This window comes from Protopterus annectens, chromosome 5.part0 (assembly GCF_019279795.1).
Source record: "Protopterus annectens isolate FY-2018-M chromosome 5.part0, PAN1.0, whole genome shotgun sequence".
Lineage (NCBI taxonomy): Eukaryota > Metazoa > Chordata > Ceratodontiformes > Protopteridae > Protopterus > Protopterus annectens.
This window is the reverse complement of record NC_056735.1, coordinates 1615729678-1615753274: the sequence shown is the minus strand read 5'-3', so window position 1 is coordinate 1615753274 and position 23597 is coordinate 1615729678. Positions and strand designations below refer to the sequence as shown.

The 23597-nt window shown below is 41.7% G+C and overlaps 1 protein-coding gene across 3 annotated transcripts in view; it reads right to left on the bottom strand.

Moving 5' to 3' along the window:
* Positions 1-23597, bottom strand: part of TBC1D23 (TBC1 domain family member 23) — a 1834851-nt gene that overhangs the window by 1172936 nt on the left and 638318 nt on the right. For all 3 annotated transcript variants that reach the window (XM_044071377.1, XM_044071378.1, XM_044071379.1), the window contains exon 4: positions 21356-21560. In XM_044071377.1, coding sequence (XP_043927312.1) covers positions 21356-21560 — 205 coding nt within the window. The remainder of the gene's footprint in view (positions 1-21355; positions 21561-23597) is intronic.

Below are 23597 nucleotides of genomic sequence, written 5' to 3'. Positions count from 1 at the left end.
ACTGAAAATGGTTAATGTCAGAGTGTATCAAACACCCCTGTTCTTGTGTGGGTAGATCCAGACTGAGGCAGCTTGTGGTAACTGCACCTGGCCATTTCCAAAAGAAGGGAGAACCACAGTTGCCGAGACCACAAAAGAGTCACCAGAATAATCTTGGGGGACTCATTCTGAATCTTTAGAAGTACTATGGATATAAGTGAAACAGTGGAACAATATACAGGAACATTCCTCTCCAAAGCAAAGAAAAGAAAAGGCATCCGTCTTCCAGACCTTCTTGCATAGAGTCCTGGAACAGAATCTTGCCAGTTGATTCTTCAAAGAGGAAGCAAAAAGCTCTACTTGAGGAACTCCCCACAGGTGGATCAAATGTTTGAACACCCAGATCTAGTTTCTATTCTTGAGGTTCTGTCCAGGTCCTGCTCAGCTCATCTGTCACACAATTTTGCTCTGAAGGAGTGTAGGATGCCTGTAGAGCGAAAGACTGTGCTTTGAAACTATATCCCAAGCTAACATGGCTAGTCTGCAGAAGGGGTAGGATCTGGTTCCCCCTTTCATGTTGATGTACCACAAGACTGTGGTATTGCCTGAAACCACTTTGAAGAGGTCCCAGGGTCAAAGAGGTTCAGAGTTGAGTACCTTGATCGGGGTAACCATCACCTACATATTTATGTGCTTGAGTCTGTCCTTAGTCTTCTACACACCTTTATTTGTATCCCTCCTGAAACTGCTCCCCAAGCAATGTCTGAAGCGTCTGTGGTGACTGACTGCTTTGGAGAAGGGAGGGATAAGGGGAGACCTGGATTTAAGGATTCCTGTCAAGACTTCTCTTCTGACAACCCCCCAGCACTGGTATTTGAAAAGATAAAAGGTGTTGATACTGGGACCAAAGAGATTTCAGATACCACTGTATCTTTCTCATGTGCAGTCTTGTTAGGAGATATCATAAAAATCATAGATGCCATGAGATCTAAAATCCTGAGTTACTCCCTTATAGTGACCAAAGTCTGAATGGAAAGAAAGAAGTTACATAACGCTCCATCTGTGTTTTCCACTTTCATTCTTCCTAAACTAACAGGTTCAGATCCGTCTTGGCCATTGCAAAAGCTCGTGGGAATCTGGAACTCTCGAGCTTCTCCCTTACCTATAATGCACCATCCCAAGTACCTCAGATCTTGTTTGCAGACTACAGAAAAAAGATAATTCATGTATATAAAACATACATATATAAAGAGAAGAAATAAACACTAGATAAGACTGTGGCTGAAGCTCTATTATAAACACAGTAACAGCACTCTGTATTTGCTCACTTTTCCAGAAGCCTTCAAAATTGGGGTTGGTGGGAGGGGAGTTCAGGAAGAATGAAAATGGACAACACAGATGGAATGTTATGCTGAGAACACAACTTCTTTACCTGATGTTGTCAATTTTCATTCTATCCTCAACTGATGGGACAGAGTCCCCAGCTACCTTATATCCAGGGCGGACTTGTGGAAGGATACGCCTAAACACCAGTGAGGCCAATGATGCTCTACCTCAGAAGACCAAATCCAATTTGCAATGCTTGATAAAGGCTTGGGGAAAAGATCACATTGCTTCTGCACATATGTCATCCATGGAAGTTCTCGATTGAAAAGTTGAGGCAACTGCCATGGATAAAAGTTGAGGCAACTGCCATGGATCTGGTTGAATGCGCCCATATTTGTTTTGATAATGTGATATCCAATTTGTTATAAATAAAGGAGATGTAGCCAGTAAGCTATCTGTCTACAGAACTTTGAGCCCTGGTTTACCCAATTTCATATCTGCAAAAGAAATAAATAATTAGTCTATAGTCCTGACGCTTTTTGTTCTATGTAAATAGAAACTTAGCTGTCTACAAACATCCAATAGAAGTAGTAATTATTTGTCCCTGCTTGTATCTTTTTGGGAAAATAAAAACTGGCAAACTGATGAACTGAAAGAGTAGATTCTGATACTACTTTGGGCAAAAAGATGCCTTAGTTCATAACTTGACTTTATCTTTGTAAGAAATCAGATATGGTGGTTTCTTAGATAAAGCCTAAGTTTCGGAAATTCATCTGGTAGAAGGAGGAAATTTAAAATCATGGTCATCTGCAGGTTCAAAAGGGGGAATGGATAATGGCTTGCAATACCAGATTCCAATCCCATGGAGGAGCAGCATCTTTAAACAGAGGCCTTAAAAACAGTATGCCTTGTACGGAAGCTTTATAAAGCTTGTGCAAAGCTAGTGAAGAATCAGTTGCACTACGGAAATTAGTAATTGCTGCCAACTGAACTTTAACTATAGATGAAGTAGCTCCTTTGTTTAAAGGTAGAGTTAAGAATTAGAGAATGCTATGAATCAGGGCAGAAAAAGGTTCAACATGGTTCTGTGTCCAAATCCTTTCTTGTAGATGGTTAAGGGGAAGATAACAGTATCTGCCAAACAGGTGCAGAGAGCATAGGCTGTCTCTGCCTATTAATGGGATTGGGGAAACCAAGCCAACAGCTTGAGGTTCTGAATATCTGGCTGGATCATTCTTGTTGGGTGAGACAGTAGGTCTGGATTTGGATCTAAAATCCAAGGAATCAGTGAAATTGGAGGATATGGATAAAGGTGGCCAATCATGAAGAAGAGCACCTCTCATTGATTCTCCCTGTGGAGGGAATAGGGCAAAAATAGCTGCTGCTGCAATCACATTCTTGCTATGGACCCACTCATGAGGTAGAATAATGCACCTGCTCAGTTTGTTCTCTATCACACTGGATTCCCCAGGAATGTGAGTTGTTATGAAAAAGTGTTTAGACGTGATCACTCATGTTACCCCCTGAGTGCTTGTCAACAGAGGGGGTAAGATTTGGTTCCTCCTCCTTTGTTGAAGTACCAGATAACTGACATATTGTCCATTTCAATCACAACTGCGTCTATAGCACTACTATCGTCTGTAGAACACCGATATAGAAACTGGCCTCCATGGGGGAGCATATGCCTTGGACTATCTTTCCCAGGTAATGCCCCTCTACCCGGGTTGGGAAACATCCACAGTTAGAATGGCCCTGGTTGGGGGGGGGGGAGGGTAGAAAGAGCCTTGTAGAACTTAATCTGACTGAATCCACCACTTGAGATCTATCTTATATACGCTGGTGATTTGTATTGAAATGGACTTGGGATGATGATGTATGCCTATTGTGATACAAGCATCCATTGAAGCATTTTCATATAAAATCCTGGCCAATGGTACTAGTGTTACTGCTGCAGACACTGTTCGCAGAGCTTTAAGAACCAAGTGGCTGCAATCTTGGTATTGCAAACTATTTTTGCAAAATATTTTTTTTTTTTTTTACTTGCATCATATTGTTTGAACTCTGTTTTGAGTTGGTTCTAAATGAGATATACATTTTTTTCTGTAGTGTATAGTTATACAGAAAAGAGCATATGTTTCGATAACCTCTTCTCTTAACATCATAAACCAGCACCTGGTTGGGACAGAAATGAAGCAGTCATCTAGATACAGAAACACCTGCAATCACTGTAGTATCAAGTGAGTTGCTACTACTGTTGTACACTTGGCGAACTTCACAGGGGCTGTGGTGAGATCAAAGGGAAGTATTCTGAACTGGTAATGACCGGCTACCAGTCAGAAGCGCAAGAACCTTCAGGAACACCTGTTCATTTTTTTGTGGTAGTATGTACCATGAACGTCTCTTAAGTGTATCCAGTCATCCTTTTTTTTTTTTTTTGAAAAGGAAGAATGGACTGAACCATGACCATACGGAATTATATTTTTTTTTTGAATGGGGAGGGAGGAAGGGAAAAAGTTATCTGTTGTAAACACTAGTCAGATTTTCTGGTGCAGGACCCCCCCCCCCCCGAATGCCTGCAGAGGAAACTTTAGATTCTATAGCTGTTAGACATTTCCACTGCTTTAGCAGGTACTACAACCAACGCAACTGGTAATGACATGCACTATGTTCACTCACAGTGAACTATGAATGCCATTTTCTGGTAAGTTAATGTAGCTAATAAAATGATATGTAATGAGTTGTGTGCCCTTCCAAAGGCCATGGTTGTCTACTTTGGGTACCATAAGGTCATTGTGAGAAGTAAAATTGTGCATAATATGCTATGCCACTTCATAGCACTGGCTGTGCTTTTGTTAAGGTAAAACATAGGGGTGTGACGTGTAGTTAAGTGCTGCACTTGGCCTATAATACTACACTGTTGACTCTGTTCAGTACATTACTTCTGTTATGGACATATCTCCTGTCATTACTGAGAAGTCATTTCCACAGATGTGTGTGTGTGATATGACAAAGCAGAAGGAAGCAGCTGCTCTGATAACATCTGTTGGAAAATGTAGGGCAGGACTAGCGTTATTTGTGCGCCATTGTTAACATGTTTTATGTTATAGAAGTAATTCTAACACACAATCTTATGTCTTGGGAATACAATAGTGGTGTAGCTTTGACAGTGACATGCAAACTTCCAAGAAACCATTGTACAGTTGTTTTTGTTGACATGCTTAGATGTCACCTCAGGATTAGCAGACTATTACTTCATTATTTATTTATTTAATTAACGTGTATGTGTAGCTGTAAACAGTGTCCGGCAGCATGGGATACAAATGCCAGTCAGGGACAGAGTAATGAATTGTTTTGTACTGAGTAACATATCTCTCAACCTCTTAGCACAAGAAATCTGGACAAGCCAGAAATAATGGGGGATAAGGGACCAAAAATAGGGACAGATTTTAAATATTGCTCCTTTAAACTTAGACGTCTGTTGGAATAACAGGCTTTGTATTATGTAATTTCTGAAAGATATGAAGTCAAACTCAAATGTCTGTCATTATCTGGTATTATTTAGTGATTTCAATCCTTAATGATTTGCCAGAAAATTGCAGATTTAATGATGAACAGATCAAAATTATCAGGCAAAAAATCCAGACACTGTACGAAAATCTGGACAGTTGAGAGGTATGCTAAGTATCTCCAGCTTTAGTAGGTGGCTTGAGCTACTGAGTGACTATGTGCATGTGTGAGACAATCAACTGAGTGACTGTGTGCATGTGTGAGACCATCAAGAGGGTCTCGGATCCGAAGAAGACCAACTTTGTTCAACCGTTTTTGGATTCTAAGGCACCAGATGTGAGGATAAAGACTAGCTGTGTAGAATCTTACCATAACAATTGATGTCCTTCTCTTTCATGTTGCAGTATTCATAACATGATGGATTCCCCGCCTAGGCAACCCAAACATCCGGCAGGTATACCAAAGACTTAAGCTACGACTAGGCACGTGCAACACTGCACATAGAAATAGCCAACATTGCCTATAAAAGTGACATCTGCACGTACCATCCTCAGAACTGAATGCCCCAGTCAGAACACCAGTCCACGGATAAGAGGCAACCAGGTAATATCCAAAAAAGAGTATGAACCAAGGGGGAAGGAGGGTGGCATAGAGTATGGAAGAGAAAGACATCTATGGTTATGATAAAATTTTACACAACTATTCTATGTCCTTCTATTCCCATGTTGCCGTATTCATAACATGAGGAAGAATACCATAGCTCATGAGTGGGAAAGAGGGGTAGGAGCACATGAAGTCTCCATGAAGCCATGCAGAATTGCCCTGGCAAATCCTGCTCTGGATCTAGAGCTAGAGTACAACTTGTAGTGGTTTGTAAATGTATAGACGGAGGGACAAGTAGCTGCTTCCAGGATAGAAGCAGTGTCCAGACCTTTAAAGAAGGCCCCAGATGAAGACACCCTCTATTGGAATGAGCCTTAACAGGGGAAGAAAGAGTTTTCCCCTGGGAGATATACCAAAAAGAAACTGCCCTAGAGATCTAAGATGAAATAGTCTGTTTAGAACCAGGTTTTCTCAGTGCACTGGGGTGAAAGGAAATTAACAGTTGCTCAGACTTTCTAATGGATTTGGGATTATCCAAGTAGAAATAAGTTGTTTGTGTACATCCAATGTGTGCAGCACCCTTTAACTGGAGTTTTGAGGAGAAGGGAAAAAAGTGGGTAAGTGACTAGATTGGTTAAGGGACAAGTCATTAACCACTTTTGGCATGAAGGAAGGATTGGTACGAAGAGACACCCTATCCTTGCAGAAAATCAGAAAGGGTTGTAAAGCTGTTAAAACTTGGGAGTTCAGAAACTCTCCTAGCAGCAATGATGGCTACCAATAAAACAGTTTTCCAGGTGCAAAATGTTAGGGAAGCTGAGGCTGCAGGGTCAAAGGGAGTCTGAGTCAGTTTTTCCAAAACAAAATTTAAGTCCCAGGGGGGAGGGGGAACTGGTTTCCTGGGAGGTCTGATATGATGGATGCATTTTAAGAACAGCTTAACCTGGAGTCTAGAAGCTAAGGGGGGAGATAAAGGCAGACATGCAGAAATGGCTGATAAATGTTTTTTAACTGAAGAATAAGCCAGACCAGCCTTAAGCAGCTCATACAAATAAGAAAGAACTAGGAGAATATCCACTGAAAATGGATCTAGTCTCTTATTAAGACACCAGACAGAGAACCTCTTCCACTTGGACAAATAGGATCTCCTTGTATTGGGTTTCCTGGCCTCCTGCAGGACTAGAAGTACATACTCAGAGAAAAGATGTCTGAAAGGAATCAGGAAGCCTATTACCCAGAAATGTCAGTTTCGCTGTTGCTAAATGTGGGTGAATTAAAGATCCCTTGTCTTGTGTGAGCAGATCTACCCTGTGATGAAACTTGTGATGATTGCCCTTGGCTAACTGCAGAAGAGGGAACCAATGCTGTTTTGGCCAAAAGGGGGTCACCAACAAGATTTTTTTTTGGCTGTCCTTCTGAATCTTCAGCAGGACTTTCTGAATTAGGGGGAAGGGGGATACGTAGAGAAACATCCCCTTCCATGAGAAAGATTGGGCATCCACCTTTCAAGCAAGAGGGTGTGGGACTCTGGCACAACATTTTGGAAGTTGTCTGCTCATAGGGGGAGGCAAAGAGATCTGTTCAAGGTGTACCCCATCACTGAATAATGTACAGAAACATATCCTTATGGAGCATCCATTCATGGGCTTGTGTCATGGATCTGCAAAGTGCATATTCCAGAACATTTTCAGCTGACAGGATATAAACAGCTGTCAGTTACCTTTGCTTGAAGAGCAATCTCCCAAACTTGGATTGCTAATCTACATAGGAGTTGAGACTTTGTTCCCCCATTTCTTCATATACCTCAGAACTGTGGTGTTGTCTGTGAAAAGTTTCAAGGGACCTGGTATAAGAGATGACCTGAAAGTTTGAAGAGCCTGAAACAGAGCCTTCACCTCTTTGATGTTGATGTGCTGCTTCCTTATGGAAGGAGGCCACAGGCCTTGGACCTTTAGGTCCCCCAGTGTTGCTTCGCATCCCAGATCTGAAGCATCTGTGAACATGAATATTTCTTGAACTGGAAGAGGTGGCTGAAACAGCAGTCCTGGGTTCTGAGACATTTGTTGAATCCACCAAAGCAATTCCTTCTTTAGGCAGGATAGAAGTGGAAGGACAAACTCTAGAAGATGAGCATGCCTGCCGGGACCAGAGTATTTTCAAGTACCACTGGAACTTTTGCATGTGGAGCCTGGCTAGGGGCAACATTGGTATAATCAAAGCCTTGAACCCTAGCATCCTGAGGAACTCGCTGGCAGTCAGAGAAGACAGAGGATGCAACTGTTGGAACTAAGTCTGCAGGGACTGCATGTTTTGCAAAGGTAGCAAAGCCATCATAAGGTCTGTCCTTATTCTGTAACCTAGGAAAACCTTAACCTGGGAAAGAGATAGGGAAGACTTGCTGTAGTTGATGGTGAATCACAGGCTGAGGAGCAAAGAGATGGTGGTTTGAAGATTGTGTTGCAAAGTGTCTGGATGTTCTGCATAAATGAGCAAGTCATCCAGGTAAGGGTAGATAAGGATTCCCAGAACTCTGCAAAAGGCAATGACAGGAGACAAAACACTTTGTGAATACCCTTGGATTAGCAGAGAGTCCAAATGACAAAGCACAGAACTGAAAATGAGAGGAAGCGACAGAAAAATGTAAGACTTTCCTTAATAGAGGGCAGATGGGGATGTAGAGGTATGCAATCTTGATGTCTAAGGAAACCAGGTACACCTGAGGTAGCAAGAGTGGAAACAGAGTTTGCAGGGTGAGCATCTTGAAGTTGGGGACTTGAAGGAACAGATTGAGCTGGGACAAGTCTAAAATGGGTCTCCAAGGAAAATCTTTCCTATGAACTAAAAACATCATGGAACAGAACCTTCTCCCTCTTTCCAAGGAGGGAACCTCTTGTATGGTCCCTTGTGATAGCAAGTCTTGAATAACCTGAGGGAAAAAGTGAAGCTGGTTCCTTGGGGGTTGAAGGATCCCCATGAATGGACGTATGGTTTTCCAAGTCATGTAGTAGCCTTTTCAGACAACATACAGGACCTATTTGTCTGTGGTAATGCTTGTCCATTTGGAAAGGAAATGAGAAAGGCACTGGGAAAAAGGGATTTCTGAGAGAGTCGCCAGGTAGTCACAGACTACCTGCCTTGTCCAGAAAGGGGCCTTTTAAGCAGATGATGGCTGAGACCTAGGAGCAGTCTGCCTGTGCATGCCCTTTTTGTGTGGTTGGGGAGGAGCACGTGTCTTTTTCTTTACAAAATTGGGCTTAGAAGGGTAGTTCCTATGGTACTTAGGAACTGGGGAGACAAAAATATGCTTCAGTTCCTGAAGTTCTTTTCCTTTCTCTTGAAGGGATTTGAACAGGGATGCAGCATTAGAACCATATAGGCCAGTATTGTCCAGTGGTGCATCCATAAGTTTTACCTTGAAATCCTTAAGCAAAGGTTACAATCTCAGCCAACGGTGTCTCCTGAGAACACAACCAGTTGCTGCTGATCTTGCAAACATCTCAGCTGCTTCATAACTGTATTTTATGGAATGTCTGGTAACCTGGGAGGAAACTGCCAAGAGGGAATAAAACTGGGATTTGGCTGCAGAATCTGGGAGATAAGACAGCAACTTACAGGTCTGTGAAAGTAGGGCCAGAACATACTTAGACATGGGTGTCTGATAATTAATGGCCCTAAAAGCCAGAGTAGGAGGTGTAGACTTTTTTCCAATTCTCTCCATCATTTTACTGTCCCTATCTGAGGACAAGAGGTTGGTGGAGGACAGTAATCTAGATGGCTTATCAGCAGAGAGCAAATTACAGCTGGGTCTGCAAGAGGGCATTTGTACAGTTCACTGCTGTCTTCAGGGACGTAATAGAACCTGTCTGGCATTTTGCGAGTAGGATGTTGTGAATCAGGGTTTTTGGATGCCACAAGAAAGGCATCTTGAAAAGCTGGCAACACAGTTGGGATGGTTGAAAGGGCAGGCGAGTCCATTTGTAAGAGATCATAGTACCTCTTTTGTACTTCCAAAACCTAGGAGCTTTCCCACTTCAAAAATCCCCTCATTCTGGAGATAGCTTCTCCAAATGTAATATTTTCTTCAGGAGAGTCTCCACTATTGGAATCAACTTCAGGGGAGACATAACACAGAGGAGTGTCACTTTGAGTCAAGTAGGCCAGGGACTCATCTGCAGATGAATCATCATCTTCACAGACCTCTTGTTCAACAGAAGTACTCCTGGGTGGAGGGGAAATAGGAGATGCTGGAGTTGGATGTTGTAAATTAGAAGGCTTAAGTGCCAGAAAGGCATCCAAGATTCCTGGAGAGAAAGTTTGCCAATCTGGGGAAGGATCCTGTAGGGGAGACTCGTGCTTTTGTGTTTCCTTTTGACAGAAAGGCATACCTTAAGCTGGGATGGATGGGCCAACATAGACCTAGACTCTGGCCCAAACTTCAGCAAAACCTGAATGGAAAGGGCAGGAGAGGTACTGCGAGGAACATCTGATGGAGCGAGCCTCTGCTGACATGTTGAAGGAACCCTCCCTAGTGGCTTCTAAATCAGTATCCATCGAAAGAGAAGGACCAGTCACTGTATGTACCTCTGGGCCTTCACCAACCTCGAGAGGGATGTCCAGGATCAGAGGAGCAGCCAAAGATTCAGGCCTTACCTTTTTCACCTTTTTCTTCTGGGGCTAACCCAACAGACCTGGAGTACTTTCCATACCTACTGCTAGTCACTTTAGTCTCTGGTTCTCAAGATACATATTAAGGGCAGAGAGATGACTGCAGTGTTTTAGGAATGAATACCTAACAAATGGCACAGGTCTCATAGTCATGTTCGGAACACAGACAGAAAAGGCAATGGTCGTGGTTGTCTTTGTGTGGAATCTGTCTACCACAGTGGCACTTGCCCTTCTTCGATGACATTAACCTCTAACAAGCATATAACAAAAGCGCAAATAAAAGTTTTCCCCATGGGATACTTATCTGAATGCAGAACAGCTTGGGCAATCAGACTAACAGTAGAACCTGTCGTTTGGACTGGTGGCATAGAAGTTCTGAGGATGGTACTTGCAGGCGTCACTTTTTCGGCCAATAATGGTAGTTTCTATGTTCAAGTGACACACATAGCTAACAGTAGCTTAAGTCTCTGATATACTGGCTGGACGTTCGGGTCGCCTAGGCAGGGAATCCCTCATGTTATGAATACTGTAACATGGAAGAAGGACATCTATGGTTATGCTAAGATTTTACACAACTATTCTTTATCCTTGCATTCAGTGCCTTAGGATACCAAAACGGTTGAGTGAAGTTAGGTCTTCTTCGAATCTGCCTCCTGGCCCTTTGTTATATGTTGAAGGACAGAGGATCTGAGGGGAAATTTAAGTTAATCTACTAATTCGTGGATCTGATCTGGAAAAAAAAAGGGAGATATCCAAGCAAATTGGATCCAGGAGGGAAGAGGTAGGAGCAGAAGAACGTTTTGTCTAATGGCTTTTAGTCCTAAGATGCAGCCAAAGTTTGTGTCTCCCCAAAAAAACTTAAGGCAGTCAGATCCAGAGGCTTAGGATCCATTTCAGGAGTAAACAATTTGAAAGCCTTAATAATCAAGCCTATCAGAGCCAAGGATAACATGGGATCTGAAGGTGGTTTCAGGAGCTTTGGATCCAAGGGAGGGGGAGGATCTGAAAGACCTGCATGGTGGTTCCTTGAACTTTTCTTCAGTTTTATTGTTGATGAGGAAGTGAGCCCCTAAAGAAACCATTTCTGAAAACACACTGTGTGCAGAATTTCGGCAATCATGAAACAAGGCTGCTCTCCCAAAATCACTTTTTCTACTTTGTTACAGCAAATTATCTGACAAGAGCAAAAATAAAAAAAAATGACAATTCTTCAAACCAAGTTCTTAAAATTTAAAAAGGCTGGCAAATTAACATGTTTTGCAATAGTGTGAATTAAGTGAAGGACATGAAGTTAGAAAATGAAATGCCCAATACCATCTCTGAACTTCACTCTCCAAAGATATACCATCAGTTTGACAGAAACTCACATTTTATTAACACATAAGAAAATAAATGGACCAAAAGCACAAGGTCAATATCTGGACACTCTGGCAAAATTTGTACTGCTCGAGAGAAATGTCCGTAACATACATTTCCAAACAGAATTATTCAAGAACATTGTAAATATACATTTTCCCTGATTATCCGACTAGAGAGGAAGAAACAATGCAACTAATTATCAGTCCTCAAAGTGTAGACCGTCAGAGGCTCTTTAAAAGAAAACAAGTCCAATAAAAGAAAAAATATACTTTACACAGCCAAAAGGGCTAACGAAGAACATTTTAAGAAGGGAAAGGCAATAGAAAAAAAGGAATACTAACAAAGGTATTTAAGAACTACACCAGATATAGTATTTCATAGAGTACAGAAATGTACAAAAAGATAAACGACAAGCAAGGAAGACATTTCTTAAACTTATGAAGGTTTTAATGACTTTAGACTCAGAAAATATCACTTAGCTGCTTGACAGTAACTGACAGCCACATTTCGCTTTTCAAGCAGCAAATGAGATCCGAGGTACTTGGGGTTAGTGCACTGTGGGTAAGGGGACAAGCTCGAGAGTTCTAAATTGCCACAAGCTTTTCCAACAGCCGAGATGGATCTGAGAGATCGGATCCGAACCCATCAATTGAGGACAGAATGAAAACTGACAACATCAGGTCCTTAGAAACAAATCTAAATAAGGACTTTTTTTCCTGTGGAAGAAAATGTCTTTGAACCAAGATGTGCAGTTGACATCCCAGGAAAGCAATCATGTGTGAGTCAAGACTTTTGACTGTTTTCTTGGAATCCCAGCTTGTGTAAGAGATGTCTCACCCAAAAGAGAGATTCTTGACACTTTGAAAAAGACTTTGTAAAGATATGCAAGTCATCTAAACGTGGAAAAATGCAGATATTCTGAAGGCTGCAATGAACTGCACCTGGAGCTAGACACTGTGAACAATCTTAATACAGTGAATAGTACAAAGGTTAAAACTGAAAACTGACACTGTGATCCAGATATACAAAATCTTAAAAAGTCTGAAGCCTGGATAAATAGGGATGTGAGGATATGCATCGTATAAGTCTAGTTTTACCAGGAAACTTGAAAGAGGAAGAAGTAATATATTGTGTAGTGACAAATTTGAAGTAATGTACTATCACAAACAGGTTTAAATAAGAAAGATCCAGAATTGGTCTGCAAGCATTTTCTTTTTTTGGCACTAGAAATATCCTTTAATTAAACACTTCACCACTTAGGAAGGAGGAAATGGTTCTATCGGTCCTTGGGACAGCATGTGATTAACAACAGATGGAAACAAGAGAATCTGATCTAGAGGATAAGGAATGACCCCCTGGAGAAGATGAATATCCTCTCACTGCCCTTGGTAATTTTGATGAATGATATTCAGAACTCATCTGTCTGAAGACATCTTTTGCCAAAGAGAAAATTGGAGATTCAGACTTTCTGGAAGAAAAGGGGGTCAGGGAGGGAGGGAGAGGGTTACAAGTTCTCGAATAGTCATTCAGACATATTAGACTGTCCTTGGTTTTGGGGAATTAGACACTTCATTTTGGAACTCCCTTACCATTGGTTCTTAAATGTCTGTTTACTTGAATTCCACTGAAATGGTTTATTCTATTTTCTGTTAAAAATGGAAGAGGAGAAAGACAATCCCTTGGACAATTTGGAAAAGGAGAGCTGAAAAATCCTAAAAGATTTCCTAGATCAGCTTGTCCCTTTTCATTCCACTTTCTGATCACCTCTGCAGCAGAGGTGCCAAACATTAAATCTCTATCCATGGCAGGATTTAAAATCTCATTTTTATCATCATCTGGAAGGTTCTGAGAATGCAGCCATGCAAACCTTGTTAAAACAGTACCAGTCGCCATAGCCCTGGAAAAAGTATAAACAGAGTCATACAAACACTGCAAACAATGAATAGTAACATGTGCAATACAAAATAAGTTATTTAAAGCAGATTTTTCCACACAAGAAGAAATTGCAGATAAAAAAATCCTCAAAATTCTGATAATCAAAGCTGCAGAAGTATACGCTTTTTTCTGCAAAATAATCAATAATTTTCCCATCTTTATCAGAAAATGTAGGATTAAAATTAAGTACTTGGGAGCAGTGGGATAGTGCACAGTCAGGTTTGGGAACAGTATATAAAAATTTAAAAGACCAAGGAATTTTACTCATCCAATCTGCATTTTTAGGGGCAGCTAGCTGACCAACAGGACAATTGCAGGCAGTTGTACACACACATCCTCTAAGATGACAGAACAAGAGTAATCGGTGCAGGCTCTGGAAAATCCTTCTGGAAAACTCATGGTACTTTCAGAGGGACCGAGAAATCTCAGAGTTCTCCCACTGAAAAAAAACTGGCACATTCTAGCAAGAAGTCTGAGAAAAAGAAACCCCCAAAGGGAGAGTCAGAAACAGAGATCTCCTCCAACTCTAAGTCAGTAACCTGAGGGGCAAAAAAAAATGAATCTGTCCCTGCCTCTTCCTGTTCAAAACCTGACCATGAATCTCTTCTTGAAAAGAGGAATCTCTCCTCCTTTTACCAGAAGCTACTTTACAAGAAAGTTCAATAGCCTGAATTAAACCCTGAGCCAGATCCAGTGAACTACTCCTGTCTGAAGAAATTTGAAAAGGAGTAGGTACATGTTTGGTTTTCCGTTTCTTTTTGACAGGAAACATGTGGCAAACCATGTTAGTAATGTCAGTGGCTGTTTCATAAGGAATGGGCACAGCATCATGGCACAACACGGAAACCCCCCTTGTTCCCTTCTCAGGGCTGACAAGAGTGGCTTTCCCATGCCCAATGAGGGGATTCCAATAGCTGCAAAGGGCGTGGCTAACCCCTAGTCCACAATGACTGTAAGTGCTACACCACAGGGATCTGGATAAAAGTTGAGTAGTCTGAGGTACAACAAATAGCCACAGAAGAATCAACCACCTGTGGTGGTGGCAAATTGCCAGCCTGTTGTGGTGGCAAGGACTATTTGCTTAACTTTTTCTTTTTTGTCCCATGGGTGGTCCTGTCAACCAATCAGGCTGTTCTATGATCAAGCCAAAACTGGTGCCTCTTTCCCAGGGAAGATAAGCAGCAAATGTTGGTAAAAGTACCAGTCCATAAACTTTACCTTTTTTTTGACAGAAAAAAACAAAGTAAAAAGCACCTTCAAACACTATGCCTGCCTCACCAAAGAAAAACAGACACAATTTTTCCACATAAAATAAGTTTTCAGTTACTTAACACTACTTTTAAATTGACGGGGAAAAAAGAAAGTGCTCCATTTAAAAGTACGTTACAGTCTCAAGAGAGTCCGTTAAACCACCACACTCCTAGCTTTTAAATAACTTTCCTGAAGAGGAAAGTAATAAAACATCAATAAATTTAAGAAAATGGAAGTTTTTCCCCCAGAGAACTTATCTGCCCAGAAAAGGAAAGTAGAAGCTGACTGCTGATCCTCAAAAGCCTCAAACAAGCGTACACTTTGACAGCAGTAAAACTCTGAAAGACTTGCGCCCAGACTTGTCTTTTAGTCAGCTCAGCTTGAGCTGCTTGACAGTTTGGGTGTGTGGAAGGTGCCCTGAAGCGTTGGAAGTTGGCCAGCCATTATAACCTTGATGAGATATAACCCATATAGCTAAGGCTACTGCAGCAGTGATCGATATGATGAACATCTAAGTACACACTGTTAATTTGGTGCATGATGTTGGAGCATGAGCTCCCCTACGTTCAGGAGTTTCAAAGAAAAGGAAGTAGAAAAACAGAAGAAGTTGTCAAGTGGAGACCCTTCTAGGAAGATCTTGTATATAGGATGTCCACTGGCAAAGTTTCTGAATTTAAGCCAATGTCTAGAAAGTTTTCTGTAACACTCTCAAGACAGGCCTGGGGTTTCAGTTGAGGATACCATCTCAAGACTATCCCAAAACGATGAACACCTATATCTATCTATGGCATCACGGCTGCATTATGTAATGTACCCAACAAGACTAAAGTCTGCTTTCTGAGTTAAAAAGCAAAGTATTGATAGCCAAACCAGTACTGAAGTTACAAAAATGTCTTACCATGGGATACAGCTAAGACACAAAATATCACTACAGCAATCACTGAATTCAAAACTAAAGAGCATTTGTGTCTCTCACAGCAAATGAAAGCAGACCATATATGAACAAGCTGGCATCACTCAGACTAGAGATGGCTAGCAGTACATATTACAAAGTGAGGACAAATTTAGTGTTTAACCTAATCACTGCTATCAGTTCTTTTAAAATTCCTGTCCATACAAATAAAGTGAAATGCAGCTTCTCAATGTTGACATGAAAATACTGAAGGAAACCTGAAAGCAAAAATAGTTTTCTATATTTGCAAAGCGACAAGCCTCTCCTCCACATATCCATACAACCACTACTATGCAAATATTGTACATGTGAGGTCATATAACCTTTGAGAAAAAGGAATACTCTCCTCTCTGATACTATGCAACTTTGTAGTTAATATTCAGTCATTTATACAGTTTAGTCATTTCATCTTCACTAAAATAAACAGAACACTCTTGGTGTGCATTAATGTGGTTCTGGTAGTTTAAAGCTCTTGCAGCCAGGATGGTTACTTGTCCAAAAACCTGATCTGCCTTTTTTAATGGCAGACTCCCTACCGAATGAGCTGTTTTGGTGAGAGCTACTGTCACAACCCCTACCCTCCAATTCCAGGACTGATGTTATAGTTGTTGTACATTTCTGATACTCCTCAAGAATACTACACAATTTATGTGGGCACATAGGTGCTGGAGCGGGCAGTCAGGGTGCCAAGATTTGAACTTCAAGATTTACTCAGTTCTCAGACAACAACAAGGACGTTTCCATTGGTGACAACATACTGCGTGGCCCTCTCTTTCAGTGAATAATGTCCCTTTTCTGTACGTATAACAATCTTCTGTAGATTTACAAGGAAAGTGCAGCATTCCTTCTCTATTCCCTCATCATCTTCTGGTTTTGTCTCTCTTATTTTCTTTTATTGCAGAGAATAATTTGACAGCAGCCTAAGCTGGGCCTGAAGAGCAGGTTTGGCTGTAATGTAACTGGAGGCTGAGCTCTCTCAACTCAGTACTGGCATAACCAGTCAGGAGGAGAAGGTAACCTCACACACCACAAATCCAGTCTCACATAGTCCTAGCACAACAGCAAACCACACAAAAACATACTCGGAGGCTCTAAATAAAAATCTGCCTAAGCAACAGAGACCTACAAAGCAGACATCCAAGCAACAGCTACCCCAAAACAAAACACGTGCAACACATAGCTCACAAAGTCAGTGTGCCAAACAATCACAGCCCTTAAGGCTAAACACAACACACCTGATACACTTGTAATAGGTGACTCTATTGTCAGACACACGGACGTCCCGCTCACCAGGCTGAACAAGGAGAAGGTCACGGTGAGCTGCCTGTTGGGCGTTAGGATCTGCCACATAACACAAGCACTCAGGTCACTCCAAAGCAAGTACAACTATGATTCAGTCATTGTCCATGCTGGTGTGAATGACCTGAGACGTACCTCCCTGGACTACAGTAAAAGGGACATAGAGGAGCTCTCTGATCATGTAGCCCAGGCCAGTATGACCCTGACCTTGAGCAGCATATTACCCTCACCAGGAATGATGCCACAGTATAAAGACAAAATGATAAATTTTAACAATTGGCTAAAGTTTTGGTGTCATTCAAAGGGGATCCAGTGTCTGTCAGCCTGGGATGACATGCTCGACAAGCCACGTTGCTTCACTAGGGACAGCTTGCACCTGTCACCCCTGGGCTTTCGGATATTGGCAAAGGCTCTTGCCACCCCCATAGTGCCTTTTTTAGGCAAGGCTCAAAAGACAAACCCACCTCCATAGACAACACAAGGAAAAAGAAACTAAGGGTAATGCTGCTCAACGCCAAAAGTCTAAACCTCAAGATGCACGCACTCGAAGCCCTCCTCAGTATGGAGAACATAGATATCTGTGCAGTGACAGAAACCTGGTTCAAGGCTCCCAAGAGCACCCCAGCACTACCAGGTTATACCTCATATCATACTTTTCGGCCCCAAAACTCGGACCAAACCACAAAAGGAGGGGGAGTATCCATATTCGTCAAAGATACCCACACCTCCAGGTTAGTGGCATTGCACGAAGCATCGAAGACCATCCATGTGCAGCTAACAGTGGGCAAAACTGCCTTTCAGTTTGTAGCATGCGACAGACCGCCCTCCCAAAATCAGGAATCCCACTCGGCCTTCCTGAGAACACTGGAGAATATGAAGGTCTCTCCAAACACCATTATATTGGGTGACTTCAACTACCCAAACATTGACTGGGAGCATTACTCAAGCCCCAACACCCTAGCCCAAAGGTTCCCAGAATTTATAAACTCAAATGCTATGGAACAACTAGTCACCACCTCCACAAGAGGGGATAACATACTGGACCTGGTCATCACCAACATGGGGACTCTATGCTCCATACCAGAGGTATTTCCCTCATTGGTAAGATCGGACCATAAATTAATCTCACTGGATATCCACATACCGATCCCACCCACAGTCCAGAAAACCACAGTGAAAAACGTCTCAAAAGCTAACTTCACACTTCTCAAAACCGAGGTGGAATCCTTCAAGGCCCCAGGCCAGTGGAAACTACGGCTCAAACTGCAGAATCCTTTATAAGCGCATTCTATGGACACCTTCAGGAATGCATGGATCATGCTATCCCAAACAAAACCAAGACCCAATCTTACAAAGGCAGGTGTCCTGCCTGGTGGACCCCAGCCATAAACAAGCTGTACAACAGAAGGAGGAAGCTACTACATGACAGAGCAAAATCCCTAAAAGGGAAGGCATCTCTGATCAGTACTAGCAAAAAACTACGATCCCTCATAAAATCATCCAAGGCCAGCTTCGAGAGAAAAATTGCACAGGACACTAAAGATAATCACAAGGCCTTCTTTAGTTATGTTAGGAACCTGGGTGGCAACTCCCAGATATGCCCAGAGTTGGTCCAAAATGACAAAAAATACACTGAACCCACAGACATTGCCAACATCCTGGCAGACAGGTTCAGTGCAAACTCCCCCCCCCCCCAAAGAGCAAATATCTATCCCAGCAGAGTGCTGCCATCCTGACATCTCAGATGCTCAAGTGAGAGCCACCCTCTCCAAAGCAAAAAACACAGCATCAATGGGACCAGACGGTGTCCCAGGCTGCGTCCTACATGAACTCCAAGAAGAGCTAAACCCCCACATAAAGCTGCTGTTCAATCTCAGCCTTACTACAGGATATGTACCCAAAGAATGGCGTACAGCAACAGTGGTCCCACTCCACAAAGGTGGTGCCTCTACGGACCCTGGAAACTATCGTCCCATAAGCCTGACTAGCCTGGTCTGCAAAGCTATGGAGAGGATCATCACGGAACTCATAAACAAAGACATTGGGGACCTACAGACACTGGATCCTACCCAATTCAGCTTTGTTAAGGGCAGATCCTGCCTCTTAAACCTGGTTGATTTCTTTGAAACAGTCACCAAGGCCATTGATGAGGGGAAGGTAGTCCACACAGCCTACCTGGACCTCGCAAAAGCCTTCGACACAATACCGCACTCGGGCATCATAGATAAGCTCTCCAGCTTAAATTTAAACCCCTATGTCAAAAGATGGGTTGAAAACTGGCTCAAGGACAGAACCCACATAGTCAGAATTGCTGAAGCCATGTCAGACTCTAAACCACTTACAAGTGGCGTCCCACAAGGCTCAGTCCTGGGACCTCTCTTGTTCGGTATATATTTTTCTGAGGTTCAGGCTAACACGGGAGGACTGTGGCTGACCAAGTTCGTAGATGACTGCAAACTGGGCGCCATAATTGACTCTCCAGCTGACACAAGCATCCTCCAAAAGGGTCTCATAGAGACAGATAACTGGTGTCTGAGCCATGGCCTAAAGCTAAACGCTAAAAAGTGTATAGTCATACCCTTTGGCAAAAACCAAATGCCCTCAAATTACCACATAGGCGGGAATCCATTAAGTACGGAAGAAGTAATTAGGGACCTGGGGACCCAAGTTGACAGTAATCTCTCCTTTGACAACCACATTGCCAAAGTGGTTAGAAAGACCTTCTATATAGCCCACCTTATCATGAAAGGATTCACATCTAGATCAAGGGAGGTCATTGTGCCCCTTTAATCATCCCTCATCAGGCCCATAATTGAATACAATGCCCCATTTGGGATGTACCTTACCCAACACCTGCAGCAATTAGAAAGACCCCAAAAGTACCTCACAAAGAGGATCATGGGACTCAAACAGATGCCATATGCTGCTCGGTTAAAGAAACTCCAGCTCTACTCAGTTGCATACCGCCTACTTAGAGGCGATCTATGCCTGACGTATAAAGCCATGTCCAACCCGGAATTAATGAGCATGCTCCACATCAGAAAATCCAAATCCCTTAGAGCTACGCGCTCGAGGGACTTGAACCTCCGCACAGAAATAAATAGGACATGCTGGAGGGACAGATTCATAACCCAGAGGCTCCCTTCGCTCTGGAATAGAATCCCAGTCCATGTTAGGCAGAGCCCCTCACTGACTCTCTTCAAGAGGAATCTTGACGAGTGGATGGGAGATCGTAGGTTTACTCCGGGGATTACTTTGGTGTCACTACTAGACAGAGGCACAGTAAACTAACCTTAAAAAGGGCACAGTAAAATCAGTTCAGAGGGTGGCGAAAGACAAACACACTCTGGCTAGGCTTGTAAATGCCTTAGGGCAGATAGCCTAGTATGAGCCTACCTATGAATTATTAAAGCAAACTGTGTGGTAGCTGCCTATGGTTCCTGCAAAGGCAACCCACTTTATGCATTTTATATGGAGCAAAGCTTACACTCACAAAGGTACCCTTTGTTTATACAACCTTCACTGGTAGTTCCCACATAATATCACAAGCTTTGATCACAAAGCAGGAGTGGACAAAGGCCTATCAACTCATGAAGTTAGATATTTAACTTTTAAGCCAATACCCTTTGCAGTCATTTTAGAAGCAAAGAAGATTTACCTTTCTGCCTGTCTCTGTCTGCCTGCCTCTCTCTATTTCACTTTGTATCCTGCTGTTTGTGGAAGGGGATTGTCTTAGTTTCAAATTCTTTCCCCCCTTCAGAATACCTTTGCCACCTCACTAGATTTACCATTTACTAAAATGTTATCCACTAGCCAGGTTTTACAATTTTCTTTAAGTAATGTGGCATCTATAACTTCAAACCCATGCCTGCAGATCGCCTTAAATTTGTTACAAAGATCACACACCTGTAAAATGTGTGTCACACCAAGCTAAATAACATAGCATGGATGTCCTACGAAGATGACCATCTTGTATAAGCACATTTATTTTGAGACATCTGCTGGAAGACATAGGGAGTTACTGGTCCAGAGATGATAGCTGTAAAAATGGCAGAGAACATTTATGAAGCAATTCTGTCCATATAGATGGAAAAAGCACAGTGGTTTTATTGTCAAAACCTGATTAATCACAGTGAGGATCATAGGAATTCATCTTACCTTTAAGAGTGGTAAGAACGGGAAAGAAAAACTTCAGCTTACTTCGAATCTGAAAAGGATGTTGCAAGGCCAACTAAGGCTCCAAATTAACAGTAGGTACCTGCTGGAAAAAATCAGCAGATATGTAGGGATCCGAGGAAGGTTAGAGTACCTGAATGTTTTCATTTCCTAAAAATGCAAGCTTTTCAGGTACTCTGTAAATGAGTCACTATACTGTTACAGAAGCGAGAAAACAAGATTTATGAGCTCAACCATACTATTAATGGACTAGACTTGAAAATAATCCACAACAAAAACCACTATATAAAGATTTACATTTACCTGGGGATATACTTATTCATGACAGCATAAAAACAGTTGTAGAGGTCACTGCGTTGTAGCCGAAGCACCAAAAATGGCTTAAGCAGGTCTGTCCATCTGAGACCCTGATTGTATGTAATGTTTCGGGATTTGCAAAAGAAGGTGATAACAGATTCAACATCTAAACTTAATACTGATTTTTCTTCTTGTGATACTGACAGTTGATCTAGAAAGACAAAAATGTTATAAAACTCATTAGTTATGGCAATGCTTTATCAAACAAAATAATCCTTTCATGTAAATTTTCACTTTCACATAGCATGCCTGAATTCAAAATGCAACTAAAAGATTATTGGTGTGAGTTTTACATGTGCATGCTTCTAATTTTCACTTGATCAAGTCTTTCTAATCAAGATGCAGTACAGAACATACATATTTAAATGCAAGCAATGGCTATACACACAAAAATCTGCAAAAATATACAAGACCCCAATTTTACTGTTAAAAAAATCTTAGTGAATGCCTGCTGGAAAAAGAAAAGAGCTTTTAAGACTAACGTGAAGGACTGCATTAGTAGTCAGAACTGTACATGGTAGAGTGGAAAATTCCCATTGGAAGAGCTACAAAAATAAAATAACTGTGTCAAGCAGTTTCCAAATGAACCCTGAGAACTTCTACTAATCTCCCACATACAGGAGGAAGGGAAGGGAAAGGTGTACAAGTAAGAAATTGAGCTTGCGTTTGATGCTTAAAAATGGAAAAATATGGTTAACTTCTCTGCAAATGGCACAATGACTGGGAAGGCATGATAGGATAGTATAAACAGTTTAAAGGGAGATACCAGAAAGTTAGGTAAATGGACAAACAAACAGCAACTGTGTTTCAACTTATCTGCGCTGTGGGAATGACAGTTCTGAGGTGGTACATCACCTGGGGGCTAATGTCTGAAAGCACTGGGGTGAAATATCATGGGGACCAAGAACCACAAGACAGTTAACAAAGAGCCAGTAATCATGGCTTGCAGGAATAGTCAGGAACAGAGTGAAAAGGCAACTGCTAGAGCTCACAGGATTCTTTTAAGCACTGTAAGGGAGACTGACGCAAGGAAAAAGGATTCAATACTTTCTACTTGTACAGAAAGTGAATGAGAACAAAGACAAAAGTGTGACCACTTCCATATGCCATACAAGGAGAAAGAGACTGGTCTGGTGAACAGGTGCATAAAAAAGCAAACCAAGATGACAAGTAGGGCATTGGGGTTCAGCTATATAGACAGATTAGAGAAATTAGGGACGTGCTGCACTGAACAGTAAGAAATGCATCATTTGTAAGCAGACCACTAAGACGACACAGTAAGAGGGTCACATCAAAATAAATGACAGCAGAAGATCAAGATGGCATATCTACCAAAATTGCAGAAACAAAAGTTTAATCTGGCTATAAGCAAGCATTACTCACTAGAAACAGTGGTAGGCAGATTAAGTTGCAGTGAATTCACTGCAATATGAATCAATGTAATACTCGTAACAGCTTGCAATTACTGCAAAGCAAGGCACAGAAGACTGGTGAGGGGTGAGATGTGCTGGCTACAGAAAATAGGAATACAATGTAGATTTTGGCTTCTGCCAAAAAAAAAACTAAATGCTGGTAAGATTTTATTTTTAAATACTTCAAATTAAGTTAAAAAAAAGTGATATAAAGTTGATGAACCACAATATAGCCAGGCAGTGTAGAATTTGGCACATGAACATAATACGCTTGTAGATGGACAGGTCTAACAGAAGACACAAAAATAAATTCAGCACTAGGTGAACAGTAACCACCCCAAAATAATTCAGAGTACAACATGTTTCAGTAGTGCAACTGTTAATTAACCAGGGTCTGAGTCAGTACTGAAACAACATTTACTGGATGGGTCATCTCAACAAGATTTCAAATTTGTAAAAAATGAATCATGTTAAGATTATGATAATCTCTCTCAAAAGTGAGATTCCTATCAATGATTACATCGAGATGATGCATTTTGCTGTCTGCCAATAACCCCTATCAACTAGGCTGCTATCTAAGACTAGCTGGGGGTCAGAAGATTTTACAGGCAGAAAACATTCCTAACCAAGACTTCTACCTTAGCAAAATTTACTTTTGTTTCTCTAGAACCCATAAAGAAGGACACTTAAACAAAATAGCTACTGAACAAGACAAAACTAAACACCATCATCAAAGGATGAAACACCACATAATCCTGTTTGATTATCTCACAAAG